Raw genomic sequence first — 18,881 nt, 5'->3', positions numbered from 1 at the left:
TGGGTCTTTGTGGGTCTTAACTGGGCAAACATTGTCTCGAGTTGAGATCAGGAGACTGACTTTGCCATTTAAGAAGATCCCATTTCTGATTTCTCCTCAATTTCTCTTATCCTGAGAAACTGCCGTTTTTTCTCTTCCCATCATTCTGGGACAAATTCATCTTCGGTCTTTAGGTTTTTTTTTCTTTCTTTCTTGTCTCTTTCAGATGTTTTCTGTCGAAGCCTAATCAGACCTTGCTGAGTGTAACCAGTGGTTTGCATCTTTTATTATGTTTTTTTTTTTTTAAATTGAAGACTTTGATTATGGCTCTCGTACGTTCTTTAGAGTTTTCGTGATTCAGTTAGATGTTGTCAAATTGTTTTTCTTAACTAAGGAAAGAATTCTGTGATCATCCACTTCTCTTGTCCTTTAGGGCATTTTGGTACTGTTGAGCTGGTCAGTGCAGTCATCATTTTTAAGACTGTTTGTTGAGCCACTCTTAAAAGTTTGACTCGTCTTGCTTTGTCTTTCCAGCCTAACGATGGCATCACTTCCATCGACATCTTTCACGGCCTGATATTTAAATTTAAAGTGAAAAGCTATAAAATACAAACTTAACGCTTTGATACTTCACTGGCCACAGGACTGCTGGCCAGTCAATTATCCAGTTAATTCACACTGTGTGTGAAAATGTCTGTAATTCCTAATCAGTTAAAGCAACACTTTTGTGAAACCCCTCAAATTAAAGCTGAAAGAATCCACTGTGGTGGTGTACAGAGGAAAAGTGAAATCTAATAACTAACCTAACTATTGTGTTTGCAGCCAAATATTAATTGAAAAAAAGCAAAAGTGGTCAAAATTAATTTTAGATCATCATTGGAATGATTACATACATATTTAAAGGTAGTTTCCTCCATTCAGCTTCGACTTGATAATAAAAAACGCTTCTGTCCATACAAAGTTAACTTTAACATACTTAATAAACTGTTAATTAAAACTGAGTGTTCAAAATCTGTTTGAATAGAAACAATACCAATGAAACCATTTCTGGATGTATCATGTAGAACTGAATCTGTTTTTAAGGTGGACGTGCTGTGTGTCGGTACCATCGGTCTGGGAATGGGCTTCTGAGGTTTTTTGGAGCCGAGTTTCTTCATGGCGTTGTAATACTTCTTCTGCTCCTCGGTCATGAAGATGTCCTGTCCTCCTAAGTAAACAAACCAAGCAACATCTATGTTATTTTATAAGACTTAAGGTTGCCATCTAATGTTCTTACAAAGAACCTGCAAACCTGTTAATATATATTCAGACGCTTTTGCTTTGATTTAAAATGCGAAGCTGTAGAAAGTAAACGTGCGTTTCCTGTGCCATGTGTGACGCTGGTGTCAGCCGTGGTACTTATCTTTCTCTTCTGCTGGTTGAAGTTGTCGATGATGACACCGATGAACAGGTTGAGGGTGAAGAAGGAGCCGAAGATGATGAAGATGACAAAGTACAGGTACATGTATAGATTGATCTCCTTGATAGGCTGCTCCTCCACCTGTTCAGGGAACACACGGATCTGTTTCTGAGTTTCAGTTTGACTGTATTCAATGTTTGTTCCACCTTTAATCCTGTTCACATCTGACATTTTAAAGACATTATCAGTTATTAACACGACATCATATCAATCTGTTTAGATTTCTTTTTCATTGAACTTTAATTTGACCCTTTTTTGTTTCCAGTCCTAATCGAGCGCCAACATCCACAGAAGAAAACTAAAGATGACGCTGAAGTGGCGAAACCTGCAGTTCCTCTAATGTCCAGAGGAGGTGCTAAAAGTGATGCTGAACTCACTTTGAATCTTACTCTATTCAGAACGTGAAAAGATTCAGAATCACGTGCACATTCAAAATGTTGTCGTTACTCACAGCTCTCGAGTCCACCGCTGCGTACATGATATCCATCCAGCCTTTGAACGTTGCCTTGAAACCAAACAAAATCACAGAAATGAGTTAACTGTTGTCACTTTAACCTTACCAACTGTAGCGAGACAGAACCACTGATTTCTTTAGTGTAGGGAGATGTACAACTTTCCCACTCCATAAGAGACAATTATTCAGTTCATGTTCATGCAAACTTGTGATCGAAGTACAAATTTTATTCAGTTTTTTGAGGACAGAAGGCTGATACCCACTGACCCGATGTATGTATGTTTGCATGTGAAAGACTTTAAGATGTCGAGACTTAAAAGTCCGAGATGACTCTCTGGGAGAGGCAAGAATAACTTAGCTGAACACTCAGGACTGAAACATGTTTGTTTACATCAGGGGTGCGGAACTCCAGGCCTCGAGGGCCGGTGTCCTGCAGGTTTTAGATCTCATCCTGGGTCAGCACACCTGAATCAAATGATTAGTTCATTACCAGGCCTCTGGAGAACTTCAAGACATGTTGAGGAGGTCATTTAGCCGTTTAAATCAGCTGTCTTGGATCAAAACCTGCAGGACACCGGCTCTCGGGGCCTGGAGTTTGACACCTGTGCTTTACATGAACCTGACATGAAGGGAAGACATCCAGTGATTGTCCTCGCTTTATGATCCAAAAGGAATGGGTGGTGGGAATCTGCGGCAGATGTTAGTGCATGTGCAAAATCAGGGAAGGGGGTGTTGGGGGTGTTTGGTCTCTTCAGCTGTAGAAGGCTGCATTTTTGATTTGGGATTTCAGGTTGAGCCGTTTGCACTGACTTCATGTTTTCAGTTTAGTAAAATCACAATTCGCAACACCTGCAGGCTACATGAGGCTACATGAGGCTACATGAGGCTACATGAGGCTACACTCAATGCTAATGTGCTAAACGGACCGCCTACTTTAAGCAGCCATTAGCTGCACAGACTGCAGCTTTAAATAAAATCTCTTCTCTACTTTTCAGATGCTTATCAATAGAAAAGAGAGAAAAAAAATCACAGCTCCTGTTCTTTCTGTTTCTGGGGATGTCAAGCGAGTTTCTCTGTTCCCACGTCACCAAGGCGACGTTGTGCACATTTCCTCCACTCAAGAGAATAACTGAACAAACCTCCTGCTTTATCAGAAAATTAGCAGAGAGCAGTACTGCTGCTGCGTTTTTCTCAATGAAGGATCAACAGGTCCATTTAGGGACTTCTGTCCTCGCCGAGAGAGGATGTGAGATGGAGGGAACAGAGAAGAAAGAAGGGAAACAGGATACTTTGGTCTGAGTGGGCACCTGCTGTCTGTCACATTTAGACCTGAAATCAGCTTGTCACCGCGGGTTACCACCTGTTGTTATTATGGGCTGTCAGTGAGAAGGGTTCACGCTGTAAAAGGATGTTAAAAAGTCAGCGATGACATTTACGGGTGGCTGCTGAACATTATTTTGTGTGGTTTTTGAAGCGCAGTGCTGAGTCTCCATAACTGAGCTGCTCCGTCATAAACAACGCCCGGTCAGAAGTAAATCCCACCACTGACAGCCAGCTGCGTAACACAGTCATCTTAAATTATCTTTTGGTCACTCCGTCTTTGATCCTAGTCGGGTGCCCAGACCACCTCAACTGGATCCGTTAGATGTGGAGGAGCAGGGGCTACTCAAATGGCTGAGCTCCTCACCCTGTGTCTAAGGGAGTGCCCAGCCACAGGTAGAAGGAGAGTCCTTTTTGGCCCTGGTATCTGTAACCTCTCTCTTTTGGTCACCACCCAGAGCTCGTGACTGTAGGTGAGGAAGCAACATAGATTGAGCGGTAAATGGAGAGCTTCGTGCTGAGTGCTGTTGGGTTATCTCCACAGTGACTTTGATGAGAAGCAGCACCTTCACTGACATCACGAGGAAGCGGTGCCAACCCATTATTTTGGGGAAGGTGATGGCGTGAAGTGACACTTTTCAGCTGTGCTAACTTGAATTTTAACAGGAGACCATTAAAAATCATACATATCGTATAATATTATTTATTGATGATTAACTGAGAGAACACACTGGATTCAGAATCTCAGTAAAGTGTCTGCATCACTTTTTGCAGTGTGGAGATATTTCCAGATGCTAATAGAAGGTTTGCCCCCACCAACTGTTGCCGCGCCGACCAGCCAAAAACAGAGATGTGCTGAGCAACTGGTTGCCAAGGCGACCGTACTCTGGCAACTCTTAAGTTCTGGGAGGCTGACGGTGAAAGCAGCAGCACGCCGTTCCACAACTTTTTTTATGGTCCTTTCGCCTCCTCCTCTGTGAAATCCACCACAATTCCCTCGACTCCAACCTCTCCGTCCTTTTATCTCCATCTTCGCCTTCTCTTTCACTGCTGTTTAAGTTTAATATTTCTAATTCTACGTGCACTTTTCCTCCCTCCATCTCTGCATTTCTCTCCCACTTGGCTGAAGTCGCTCTAAAAATAAAAGCCTCTCAGACGCTGATTGATTGGAGGCTCTCAGGACTCCCATGGTGGGCGTCAGAGAGCGAGAACGAAGGAAAAAGGAGTGAGTGAAGTAAAGACAGAGAGATAGAGAGAAGAAAATGAAGGTTTGCAAGGAAGGTGATGGAGAGATATAAAGGACGGAGGGGGAAATGGAGTTGTAGTTGCAGTATTTTGCCCTGTCCGTGTTGTGTTGAATAACAGAAGATGGAGAGACAGGAAGGAGGGACAGGCAAAGAAAGAAATGGAAAAGCAGAAAAGGAAAAGAGAGCGAAAGGATGAAGAGCAAGAAACTCATCGTAAATTCTTTTATATCATCATGTGAAGTTTGTCGTTCTAACTCTAATGCTCCAGGCAGGCATGCCACTGCCAGTCTCTTTGTACCCTGAATATAATAAGTATAAAGGCTTTTCATTTCATATCTCATTATGTACCTGCGTTGGACTTTTAGTTACATGTGCAGTAAATCTTACAGTGTTGTTGAAAAGCTGGAGTAACAGCAACAGAACGTCATTTTTATCTAATTATGAAAACAAGCAAGTGACACGCAGCCGCAGACAGTTAACCCAGTGGTTTTCATGCTTAAACTGAACTAGGAGACATATTTATTTCATCAAATCAAATCTGTGCTGTATTTGACTTAAACGTGCGTCTCTGACATGTGGGCCAAATGATTTGCTCCACCACAAATCTCTGCAGCCTCCAGATATGGACCTTTTTGGCCTTATAAAAGTGGAAAATATTTATTGTGTCTAAACAATGAATTTGCAACAGTTGTTTAAATGTTTAGTGGTAAATACATTTTAAAGAATTGATTGGAACATTGTATGTGTCTGATGTGTGATTTGATCCTCACATATAATGATACGTGGTGTTAGGGCTGTTCGATATAACGATTATATCGGATGACGATATAAAAACATCGTTTCATTTTACGCTATCGTTTGTTTCGTGGTGTCGCAAAATAAACTGTTTACGGCAATATGTTTTCATGGTTCTGATGTCACTGTAGTGGCTATATTCATTTCTTAAAGTTCTCTCTTTCTCTTATATTTAATATAACCACACTACGGACGGATAAGCACCTGTTTTTATGTGTTGACGTTAGCAACAACGACGGTAACACCATCGCGTGTCCGCTCATTTATGTGCCACATAAACCTTTCACAATAAAGCTCAAGATCCTGTTGAGACTTTTCAAAATAAACTGAATCACGTGAAAGAGCAGATTATTTACGGATGAGAAGTAAAAAAAGAGCCGTCAGGTGCTAAAAAATAAATCTTAGACTCAAACGTTAGAACAGGCTTTCCCCGCAGCACGCTGTGTAATAAATACTCACAAAGAAAACGGCGTCCGTTACAACTTATGTCTAAAAATGTGTCGTTTCATGCATCAGTTAAAACACTCGACTCCAGCTACATGGCGCCCAGCTGGAAACACTTCCCGCAAGTCGAGCTGCCCGAGATTCACAGAATTTACAGAAAATGTTACGTTTTTGTGATTTATATCGTTATCGGACGATATAATTCTTATATCGGGATATGAGATTTTGGTCATATCGCACAGCCCTACGTGGTGTCACAAACAATGGCAGTAAGAAATATAGTGAAATAGCTCTATAAAAATATTTTTACTTTGACCTCGGTTGATGTCAGCCAAATTTGAATCCATTGTTAAGAGTCCACTCTACATCCCCCCACAGTTTTATCAGAATTCATTCAACTGGTCCCTCTTTTGACCAATAGTTAAATAATGTAAAATCAAGTTTAGTTCTTGAGAAGCTGACCTATGTGGTTAGGAAAAGATCACTAGAATTTTTCATACATTTGGAAGATGTTTCTGGACAGCCCGTTCTCACTCCCGAGGCGTAACAACCTGATGATTTGTCACGTCCCGCAGCGTTCCTGAGGAATGCGAAAGGCGACCTTCGGCGTTGTTATGGTACATGCCAGGTTATGGGTGAAATACAGTCAAATGACGCTCTCGCGGTAAAACACGGTTCAGCCATGTATTGCAGCCCATGTATTGTTGGTTGCCCAGAAGCGTAACATGTTGACGATTTGTCACCTAGCGTAATATATTACGCCTCGGGAGTGAGGACGTGTTGTTCTGGAGCTATTAAAGACTGGGGAAGTTGAGGAACTGGAGGGAGAGCGGGGTAATGAAAATATGTAACTAAATTTGGGAATGTATAAAGTAACCTCTACTGTTTTTATTGTATTTTATTTTATATATATATATATATATATATATATATTTAATTTTTTAAGTATAATTTTTTTAATTTGTTTTTGTTTTTTGAGTGTCTTGTGTTTTTATTGCTTTCTTACTGCCATATGTTTAAAGTGTTTGATGTTTATGAAACCAAAATTCAATAAATATATGTTTACAAAAAAGAATTCATTCAATGGTTTTCCACTGATCATGTTTACAGACAGAGTGAGGTGCATGCATGAAAACGCTGCCAACAACAAAACCTGTTCGTTGGAAATAACTAATCAAAAATATGTGACTCTAAATAAATTCATGTCCGGAAACACAGATGAAGATTAACGGCTGTGACTGACCGTGAGAGGTATTATTTTTTTAATAATAACCTCCCAACAGATTTTCAATTATTTTTCCCATCAGTACCTCCCAGTTATTCACAGCTTATGTGTTACTTATTCAAATTGCAGTTTGTGTACCTGCCACTTACTGTAGGCAATGTGAGGTTTAAAACTGCTCTCATAAATGACAGAGAAGACAGAAGGCTGTGGAACGACAGCAACGTTAACAGGACAAAGAGAGGCAGGCAGAGTGGACAAGTGGAAAAGACAAAAGCAAGAGCAATGAAGAACAGGTGTGGGAGGAAAATTAAGGCGACAAATTGATGAAACGAAAAGACGAGATCAAGAGAGAGAGAGAGGGACGGGAGAAGCGGAAAAGTCAATCCTCCTACGGCATGTGGAGGAGACTCTCAGCTTTAATTTGTTTTGAAGGAGAGGATTTTTCACTTTGTGCCTCGATTTCTTCACTCGAACCTCTTTGTTTCCCTCAAAGCTTCACACAGGCGCCGCAATGACAGAATTTTGTTCTTCGTTTTCATCTGCGGCTCTGCCTCGTGATCCTGTTTCAGTGGGTGTGTGCTAGTGATTGTTTTGCACAGCTGCACTGAGATCTGTAGGGGGTAGAACTTCCCAGGGAACGCGTCTTCAAACAGGACATATAAAAAGAGTAAAAGAACCGCGGCTGGCATGGCGAGTCTGAAAACATCCTACACATTTCCTGTCGTGTCACTCTCTCCAGGTCTCTGGGTCTGAATGCATTTTTTGAAAACACAAAGTAGGCAAGGAAAGCTGCGACCCACGCCATAAATAAAGCACTGGGGGTGCTTTTAGGTGTCTAATAACAACTTAAAAGTGACCTTTGTGAAAGGTCACATAATGAATCATGACTCACTGTGCAGCAAAACCCCAAGCTGGCATCTCTCTTTGCCAACTGTGAAAATGGCTTTTAAAAAAAGTGCTCCAACTTTTTCTCTCTACAGAGCACAGAAGCACAGGCAGCGGTGGGAAATGTGGGAAACTTCCATTCTGGCCTCATTATGCATGATAAGTCTGTGCATATTCACCGTGCATCATAATTATCTGGCTACCTTATTAAATTAATGCAAACGTGAAAATGTTGGCCAAAGAGCCGCTACTAGAAGCTTTCTTTTATTTAACTAACCAGGATCTGTGTGTACATCTGTATTTTTATACCTTAGTAAAAGAGAGAACCTTGGCACACGTTTGACCAGTAAAAACTGAAAATAAATCTTTCATGGAAACCAAAGAAATCTAAGTACAAATTTGAAAAGCCAAAAACAAAAAAAGTGGAGATCATAAAAGTCTCTGATTCCAATAAGTAAACATAAAGTATCTTACCACTTGTAGCAGGGCCAGGTACCCGGCACCCACGTTGTCAAAGTTGACCTTGACTTTGCTCCAGTAGTGCGTCGAGGTGTCGTTGTGGGTCTCGCACTGCGACTTATTGGTGATTGCAGAAGCGTCGTAGACTTGGCCCGTGCTGTTGACGCAGCGGCCAAACTTCCCGGCAAAAAGGTTGACGCCCATGATGCTGAAGATGAGCCAGAAGATGAGACAGACCAGCAGCACGTTCATGATGGAGGGAATCGCGCCGATCAGAGCGTTGACCACCACCTGCACGGAAACCAGCATTCATACGTACAGACAAACCATTTACATGTGGTCTCTAGTTACAGTAAATGTTAAGGTTTCAGTGTGTTGCTGATCAGGTGGTGGCGGAGCAAACCAAAATCAACATGCTCAAACAGATGGATGAACCCAGAAACTGATCAGAGACCAGAGTTAGACCAGACAACATCAGTGTTGCCAACAATGAATGACCACCTGACCAACACATTAATTTTAACAACACAGCACGCCATGCAGTTGGATGATAGACAGTATAAAAGATGGACATGTAAACTGTGAGTCACCCATTGGTTCATCAAGTCCTGTTTTGAACCCTCAAGATGAGCACTGGCATTTTAAAACTGGTGACAAGTGATTGGTGTATCTGACTGTGAAAGTGTATAATCCTCCTTTGTGACACTTTTCATGGACCAAAATGTACAAAACCGACTTCATTTCCCCCCAATATGACTACAGATGAGCGACCAAGCCTATAAACTCTAGGGGTGCAACGATACACAAAATTCATGGTTCGATTCGATACTTTGGTGTCATGGTTCAATATTTTTTTGATACAAAAAAATGTTCATGCCTTTTTAATTTGTCATTTATTAAAATTATAAATATATATTTTAGCTCAAAAATACAGTTTTTAAATTTAATGTTGCTGAAACAAGAAAATAATAATAAAAAAAAATCTATCGGATGGAGAAATCAGTCATCTTTGGAAAAGAGAGTTTATTACAGAGAAATGTCTCTTTCCAAAATAAAAGCTCTACTATACGCTTCTTCTGGGTTATATTCTCAGCAGCATATTAAACATATCAGGTCCCCATAAGGAGAATCCTGTGCTAACGGCTGTCTAAATGACTCGGGTAAAGTTTGTAGCATGCGTGCTTGTTGTTTTTGTCTGCTTCCACTTGTCTTTGCACTAGGATGATGTCGCTGTGAATGTGCAGTCATATTCGTTGTGTTCCCACTAGTGCTGTCAGCGTTAATCTCGTTAAAATGACGTTAACGCCATAACGCGGCAAAACTCCCTTAACGAGTTACCGCTGGACGGCGTCAACACGTTAACGAGCTAACTGCGCTAACGCACTAGTTCCCACCAATTGAGCATTGCGTGGCACATCCGACATACTGTTTTACTTTTGTCCATGACTCGCTTACCTTCAGGGTCATACGTCACATGAAAACCAAGATAGTTCCAAACGCCAGATCTGAATGAGGGTGGGGGAGGTTCAATTTGCCATGTTGCAAGGAGAGCTTAACTTCTGTCTTGCTAGCTTGCGCTGTGCTCAGTAGATCTGCACTCGACAGTCCAGCCTAGGCGGAGTAGTCGAACGCAGATCCACTGAGCTCTCAGCACAGCCAGCGTCGTCAGAAGAAAAGTTGCTAAAATAAATAAAATTTTTTGTATTGTTCAATACATATGCGTACCGAACCGAAAGCACTGTATCGAACGGTTCAATACCGATACAAGTATTGTTGCACCCCTAATAAACTCATCAGGAAAGTGTTTATTTGCTTCACTTTGTGGACTCGGAGGCTACGTCCATCTTCTTTATTGTCTTTCAGTCGGATGTGACAGAGGAAAAAAGTGACAGTTTAAATTCGACGTTGGGTCGAGAAAAGGCTGCAGAGTTGTAAATCACTACGGTAACCATCGGTTGCTTTATTAAAGTATATTTCGTGACCAGTTGGTGAGTTGTTGCTTGCTGTTGCTAAGTGGAATTGGTCAGAAAGAGGTATACAGTGCTTTTCTTGGTCTTCTATGTGGAAGATCCTGACTCGCTGAAACTAACAGATGTACCACAAAATGAAACCGTTCACCTTTGAAGGCAAATGATTATCCCTTTGCAGTAAAGCTGGCATTTTTCATGATTGTGCAACCGATTTCATACAGTAACAGCCAGCAACTTCCAGCAACCATTCCCCAACCAGTCTGAGAATACTCATTTTTCACAAGCAACCTGATGCTGACAGCAGATCGCCAGCCTGTGAAACTGAGGCCTAATGCAGCATCCAACACATATGGGAGAGAACACAGTTTCTAAATACATACAGTATTTAATTAATGTGACATTATTTTACTAGTTGATCATTTGTGTTTTTAATTGTATGTCTTCATTTTTTTTTCAAGAAACTGACATTTTTCAACACTTAAAAATGTGAATTTCTTGAGTAGATTCATCCGACATGTTTATGTTGATTTACACTCCGGAATTATTTGCTAGCATTTCTTTACAACCTTAAAATCCCAACTTCTTTAAGTTACATTTAAGTGTGGCATTGAACGTCCTAATTCATTTTGGAGTTTTAAAATCAGACAGTGGATCTATACATAATGTTCACAGAGGTTTATGTGACGCAAACCCGACTTGAAGGTACTTGAAGTTTGTTTTATTTAAGGGTTGCATACAGATACTATGCAGTTCAGTGCAGGTTAAAGTGGTTAGTTTGCAGTGTTCTGAGAAAGATTACAGTGATGCAGTATCGGGCTGCTTATATCTAGGGTTTTTACTAGGTTACATCAAATCTAGCAGACATTAATTTATATTTAAGTTGATGATGCTGATTAGATTCACCCGCTAAATTCTGCCTTTGACCTTACAGTGTCCACTGGTTTGAAACCAGCCATGCAGCTCGTGTGACTTGTTTAGGTTGAATCCTGTACGTCATGATTTGATTTATTTTATCAGCCTTTTATAAAAAAGGAAAGGCAGTGTGAACTCACATGACTGTTTTCGCCAATTACTTGATGAGTCCTGACATGCAAGAAGTAGAAAATTCTGCTCCCATGTGAAATAAATGCAGTGCCATTAATCACTCGGTTCTCCTTCATTATGTGATTTTTATTTTTCTGAGAAATCCACCGTCCTGCTTCCTATTGTTGCAGATCTATAGACGGCGGTGAGTCAGCTTGTGTGTTTGGTCGTCCTCATCTGCACTCACAAAGCACATTTACGTCTTGTGTTTTTTTTATACCCAGAATGCCTTGCTGAGTAAGCAATGTGATGCTGAGTGCTGAGCATTTTTAAATTTAACACAGAAAATCATCTGTTTAGTCTTCCAGAGAGTGAGTCTGTCTCCTGCAAACCCCAAGCTGCTGTTTGATGAACCGAAGAGTTCAAGTATTCTTTAGGTTTAATAAAAAAACAATTATGTTATGTGTTAAATAATTGTTATGTTAACCCCAAAATTAATTCCATGTTTTTAAACATTATAAGGCCACATATTCTCTTGTGAGAGCTTTGATACATAAAAGCTTTCCTCATAAATTCCCACCATTCACATTGCCCATTTACTTAGTTTTGTAAGTTTTATGTTTGTTTTTCATGTTTTGAAATATATTTCTACACAAAAGAATTGAAATCAAAATTGTGAGAATGATTTTCTATGAACCAAATATAGTTTTGTGTTTTCTAAATTTGTCATTAAAGTCTGACGTTAGTCTTTTTGCAGGACAGGGGCGTGGTTTCCAAATATTTACCCACAGCTACGGCTAATATTTGAATGTAAGTGAAAGGAGTGTGCTGTCAGGAACATTCGTCCTCATTTCAGGAGACTGTGTTTGCAGGACACCGACTCTGTGCTATTCACAGTAATACTGGTGACAGAAACACAAACAGTAACTTGATATTTGTCTCCTGCTCACAAAGGCTGATGGACATAAGTTAACATGAAAGAGAAATCAGAAAAAATACACATCAAATTCACAGGAGGCAATAAAACAACACAGCAAAAAGAAAGAAAGAACTAAATTCAAAAGAAGATGAACCCGTCAGAGAGCAGGAAGCAGAGAGTAAAGTTTAATATGAAGTGACAGATAAGAAATGATAGGATGACACACGGTGAGAAAACACTGAGGGGATGTTCATTACAAACACACCTGGGCACAAACATGTCCTCACTTCAGTTAGTTGATTTATCTTCCTTTATATCTAAATAATTCAGTTCAGTCAGTAATTCTAGAATTTTCCAGAGAACAGATTAGCTGTGTTACACTAATAAAAACTGCTGTAATAATACATTTACTTTACAGTAATTTGCTGTTATGTGTGAATTACAGGCGAATGATGTAAATATTTTCCGTGAAAAAATATTTTTAGAAAGCTACTGTATTACACATTCTTTTTGTAAATTTAAATGTTTAAGTTTAATTTATTAATTCAGAAGCATTAACTGTGATCTGTTTATGGAGAAGTACTAAACTGTAAAAACAGTTTATACAATAAATTATAGATTTTTACTATTGCTTTTACTGTAATTTAACTTATTGATAGATCAGTTACTTTTTTCTATTTGAATCATATATTACCGTATTTTCACGACCATAAGGCGCACTTAAGTCTTAGATTTTCTTCAAAAAGTACGGCACGCCCTATAGCGCAGTGCGCCCTATGTGTTGTAAGGAGGACGTAGTAGAGAACACCATGAGAACGTTAAAGGGTGAAGTGTGGGCGTTGATCGTATATACCGGGACAATCGCACATACCTGTATAAAAGAACAGGTATGTGCATTATGTGGAACATCGTTGTTTTAACAACCCTGAAAATGGCAAAGAGACACGCTTACGAAGCACAGTTTAAACTGAAGGCCATCAGCTACGCGGAGGAACATGGAAATCGAGCAGCGGCGAGAGAATTTAAGATAAACGAATCGATGGTTCGCAAATGGAGGAAGCTGGAAAACAAGCTCCGGCAGGTCAAGAAAACGCAGCTGAGTTTCCGTGGACATAAGGCGAGGTGGCCCGAGTTGGAGGAAAGACTCGAGCGGTGGATCATCGAGCAAAGAGCGAGCGGGAGAAGCGTTTCGACGGTCACCATTCGGCTAAAAGCAGTTTCACTAGCTGAAGAGATGAACATTGAACATTTCCAAGGAGGTCCGTCTTGGTGCTTTCGTTTTATGAAACGGTGCCATTTTTCCATCCGGACCAGGACTACGATAGCACAGCAACTTCCAGCGGATTGTAAGGAAAAGCTGGCCATCTTCCGCTCCTACTGCAGCAAACACATCGGCGACAAAAACATCCAGCCCAGCCACATCACTAACATGGACGAGGTCCCGCTCACTTTTGACATCCCGGTGAGTCACACTGTGGAGAAGAAGGGGACCAGCACAGTAGCGATACGCACAACGGGTATGAAAAGTCTTCTTTTACTGTTGTGCTTGGCTGCCATGCTAATGGACAGAAACTGCCGCCTATGGTGATTTTTAAGTGAAAGACTTTGCCTAAAGAGAAGTTTCCAGCAGAAATCATCATTAAGGCAAATGAAAAGGGCTGGATGGATGAGGAAATGATGAAAGAGTGGCTGAGGGAGGTGTATGTAAGGAGACCAGGTGGTTTTTTTCCACGCATCACCATCACTCTTAATCTGTGACTCTACGCGTGCCCATCTCACAGCCGATGTGAAAAAACTTGTGAAGCAAATGAACTGTGAGCTTGCTGTCATTCCGGGAGGCCTGACAAAGGAACTCCAGCCGCTGGACATCGGTGTGAACCGCCCGTTCAAAGTAAGGCTGCGAGCGGCCTGGGAGCGATGGATGACCGGTGGAGACCACAGTTTCACTAAGAGTGGAAGGCAGCGCCGGGCGAGTTACGCCACAATTTGCCAATGGATTGTAGATGCTTGGGCTAACATGTCTGCTGGCACTGTTGTTCGAGCTTTCGCAAAAGCCGGCATCGTTTCCGAGGAGCCGCACGGCACGGAAAGTGACTCTGACGGTGAAGACAGTGAACCTGGCATGTTTGATGTAGATTTAGCGCAGCTGTTCAATTCAGACACAGAGGATGAGGACTTCGATAGGTTTGATTGATGATAAAAATGTGAGTACCAAACTTTGTTTTGCTCCTGCTTTATTTTTAAATACGCACACTTGTATGCTTGTGTGTTGTTGATGATGACGATTATTGGTAATAAAAATGTGAGTACCAAACTTTGTTTTGCTCCTGCTTTATTTTTAAATATGCACACTTGTATGCTTGTGTGTTGTTGATGATGACGATTACCGGCAATAGAAATGTGAGTAAGGTACCGAATTCAGGTTTGCTCCCGCTTTATTTTTAAATACGCATACGGTACTTGTATGCGCCCTATGGTCCAGTGCGCCTTATGTGTGTGTTAAATACAGTAAGGGCACACATAACTGAGACTGCGCCTTTTAACACAGTGCGCCTTATGGTCGTGAAAATACGGTAATAAATCTAAATTTTGAGCCATCGGGCAGCCTGCACAAACTGTTAACTAAGTTGCCCTTCTTTTTTTCTTCTGATTTGTAGATCAATAATATGCAGCGGTATGAATCCCTGATGAGTTTTCCATTGTTGATCCGTTTTTCTCACCAATCAGAAAGCAGTACACAGTCATGTAAAAGTACATCCTTACTACCTCCATAGGACTTAAAAGAAGCCACATGCTGCTGATGAAATACACTTGATTAATTGATGATCATCAGTGTGAGCTCCTCCATAAAAGTGTGTATGAGTTAACACAATGCCACAATCCTCCCAGATGGGAATTTTTCGGCAAATAATTGCAATTTTTGGACACTCGCACTTTATGTAGTCCAGCGTTGATTGTCTGTTATATGTAGCACCATGGTCCCGGAGGAACACTGTCTCGTTTCACTGTGTACTGTACCACCGCACAAGGTTGAAATGACAATAAAGCCACTTTACTTGAAAATCAACCCAAGGTCAGACCGTGCAATGCTGCACTGTCCACTTTCTGTTGTAACAAAATAAATTTCCCATGTGTGGGATTAATAAAGGTTATTTCATCTTATCTTAAAGAAACTGCAAAACCCCCAAGAGCTTCACCTTCTGCTTCTACATCTTCAACTCTACAGACCTCAGTAAGCATGTTAAATGTTAAAGTCCATTACAGCACATCAGAAAAACACTGAACTCCACCTGAACAAACCACAAGACTTCTGGATTTCCAATGGACAGATGAGATGAAAGTGGACGATAATCCCAAGCACGGCATAAAATCTACAACAAATACCTTCATGTATATACACACACACACACACATATATATATATATATATATGTATACACACACACACACAAACACACACACACACATACACACACACACATATATATATATATATTCTCTTATATCTCTTTTATTTTGAAATTTGTATTTATCGTCTATTTTAAATGCCAATGCCTATGTTATTGAAAAATTGCTAATTTGTTGATCATTATAAATTTAACACACTTTTTTTTTGTATATTTAATGTGAACTATGTAACTGCAAAGAAAATATATGTAGAGGAGAAGCTCTTTTTTTACCCAAGATCTTTTACTTTTTCCCGTTTTTAGTGATAAATTAAAGCATAAGTGCACTAAATCCTTTGACATTCAGCTGGACTCTCGACATTGATGCCCAGATGTGTTTGCTTTGATAATACTGACTCTTACCCTCATGCCTTCAAATCTGGAGAGGGCTCTGAGGGGCCGCAGGGCCCGCAGCGTCCGCAGGGATTTGATGGCTGCTAAGTCTGAATAACCCAATGTGTTGGCTACCAAACTGACCAATGAGACCTGGAGGAGAGAGAGAGAGAGGACAGAAAAAGATAGGGACAGGAATATAGAGACAGAAGAAGGAGGAAGGGAAAGAAAAGAGAAGCAGGACAGTTAACTTCTATTCTAATGAAGGGAAAGTGAGAGAAAGTTCTGATCCAGGAGACGAAGCTGCAGTTGAATGATGATGCCTGAAAAAGGAAGGGTGATGGTTTGTGATCACTGAGCTCATGACGAAGGACTCACTGCTACAATTTTTTTTATCATTGTTGAAACCTTTCTCAGGTGAAGCTGCAAGCAGACAAGGAAATGGTTATTTTACAGACTCTTCTAGGAAGCCAGCACAAAGAACCGGAGAAATGAGAAAGAATAAATGTGTTTATTGATTGGTCGAGTGAGTCCTGAGTGATCCATGGCTTTTAAAACAAGACAATAAAGCAGACTGTTTTGTGACACTTTGATAAGCCACTGAGTGCTTATAGAGATGGATGTGCAGATCACTGAACGACTGCTTTAAACAGCTTCAGGGTTTATGTTTAGCTGTAAAAGGGATGGTTAGGTGTTAAACATACTACCTGTATCCACAACAGTCTGAGATATCACCTCTGATTAAAGCCAGGATGGCATCACCTCCCAATCAAACCCAGAAACATTTAAAGCCACGACACATATGATTTCCAGCACCGAGCAGCAGGTCTCAGGTCGGTCGAGCTGCAGGTGAACGCAGCTCATTCTTACCCTGATACCAGCGAAGCGGGACACAGCCCGGAGAGGACGGAGAGCTCTTAATGTCCTCAGCACACGCATGATGGTGATGTGGTCCACTGAGATGTACTGAGCCATCAGACCCAACACTGAGATCTACAGGGTTCGGTTACACAGTAAACAACAACATTTCTACACATAAATACAAAGTAGCTTCAGACTGTGCAAAGAACAAAAACATGATCGAAATAAAGGGGACGTCCTCTGCTTTTCTGTCATTTATAATTTAATAAGTAATGAGGTCGCAGCCCATGCTGTGAGCAAGCTCCATCCACCAGCTATTTAAATCTTCAGTTTAAGATGGGCATCCAATCAGGAGAAAGTTGGCTTAAAGGGAGGGGCAGAAGCTTAAACAACTTGTTTCCAACTGAAGATGAGCTGACAGGCTGCAATCAACCAACAACGTCTGGGGTTGGAAAACTTGCAGATCCACTAATGTCCTCAAGTGGACATTACTGGAACTTTTCCATTTTTCTATACAGTGTATGTGTGCTACAACAGCACCAGTAAGACAAATAAGGATGAATTTGAACTAGGAATCATGCAAAGCTACTTCAGAGAATCCAAGAAGATATTCGAAATGCAGAGCAGGAACTTAGCAGAAAAGGTTCCCGTGAAAAAGTAACAGACATTTTAGCATTTCTTAAATTCTTACTCTGTTATTTTTTGTTTTTTCTTACTATTTTTCCCTAATTAATTTCAGTTTAAGTTCACAATTCTTAATTTCTGTGTTAAGCTATGAGCCAATAAATAGCTACACTTACTTCTTACATTTCAAAATAAAAGCTTCTTAGAAAGAGAAAACTTTTTATTCAAGCAGTTTCTTTCAAAATAATGATAAAGCAACACAGCAGAGATAACTAAGTAATTTGCAAATAAAAAAATCTAAAGAAGCTAAAACTTTCTTTTGATTACTTTATATCATCTTCTGATGCTTTTCTGCCCTCTAGTGCTCAAAAATGAAATCCTGAAGCTTTAAGCATGTCTCTCTCTTTCTCCATTTCCGATTGTGTTAATAAAACTCTGTTTCTTGTCTCATCTTTGCTTGGTTAGTTCGGTGACTCAAGATTTCTACCTCTCGTTCCCCTTCAGGCCACTACAGTCAGATAAAAACGTCAGTGTCATTTATGAAGACGGCTAGGCGGAAAACACCCGGAGTGAGAGAGACGGGGGAGTGGGTCGATTTCCGACTCAGTGCATGCATATGTATGGTGTGCATCATAAACTTTGTGTGCCACTTGCCCAGAACACTGGAAGAAAGTGTGAGCGTCTAAACATACACATCTCTGAGTGTGTGTGTGTGTGTGTATGTGTGTGTATGTGTGTGTGTATAGGTTCAAAAGCCACGGCTGATTATTTGTCCGGAGGCTGTTTGAACTTCTTTCTCGCTCTCTCTCTCTGTGCCTCTCTTTGTCGCTCAGTGTCTCTCACTCTTTTATTTATAGTGGGAAGTTGCTGCACTAAGACAACAACTGTGACACTGCTGACAGTGAGAAATACTGAATCATTCTCTTCTTATACATAAACTGCACATTTAACATAGACCATGTTTAACATGGAGAATTTACACAGCAAGGGTAAAAAATAGATATGAAGTGTGATTAAAGAGTTCAGACAGCAGGTCCATCACAAGCGAAACCCTTCCCTGATTTAAATTTGGCAATCTCCTCTTCAAAGTCATCCTCTCAGGAATGCCCAAGAAGCTCCCAGCACCGCTGCTATTTTTAGATCTCTTCCAGGACGTCTCTGACATTATAGTTTCCACATTTGTGGTTCGCTTGGGTCCCTGTGACGTGACTCACTCACTGTCCATTGACGAGTTTGAATGCGAGAGTCTGAGCGGACGTGAAACATACCTGCCTGATTTTTGTGCCCATGCAAAAAAACGCGCACCAACTACAAATGTGCCCAGGCACCGAACCTAAAAGAAGTATTACTGAGGAATGATCACTCGGCCATCGAGTCTCCAGCTGTACGTGTCCACAACAGAGTATAATCCAAGCTCGCTACTGTGCACTCTGTGATT

At 40.8% G+C, this 18,881-nt stretch overlaps 1 protein-coding gene across 1 annotated transcript in view; it reads right to left on the bottom strand.

Annotated features, from left to right (window-relative positions):
- The window catches only part of LOC308385565 (sodium channel protein type 3 subunit alpha-like), a 268,750-nt gene that overhangs the window by 15,570 nt on the left and 234,299 nt on the right, over nt 1-18,881 (bottom strand). The window contains exons 26-30 of the mRNA XM_080864556.1: nt 15,989-16,111; nt 8,283-8,558; nt 1,890-1,943; nt 1,378-1,519; nt 1,086-1,186 (exon numbers count right to left, since the gene is read on the bottom strand). Of these exons, the coding sequence (XP_080720682.1) occupies nt 1,086-1,186; nt 1,378-1,519; nt 1,890-1,943; nt 8,283-8,558; nt 15,989-16,111 (696 nt within the window). The remainder of the gene's footprint in view (nt 1-1,085; nt 1,187-1,377; nt 1,520-1,889; nt 1,944-8,282; nt 8,559-15,988; nt 16,112-18,881) is intronic.

The sequence above is a fragment of the Rhamphochromis sp. 'chilingali' genome (genome assembly GCF_963969265.1).
Source record: "Rhamphochromis sp. 'chilingali' genome assembly, chromosome: 18".
Classification (NCBI taxonomy): domain Eukaryota; kingdom Metazoa; phylum Chordata; class Actinopteri; order Cichliformes; family Cichlidae; genus Rhamphochromis; species Rhamphochromis sp. 'chilingali'.
Note: the sequence above shows the minus strand (reverse complement) of the source record. Positions and strands in the feature narration are given on the sequence as shown.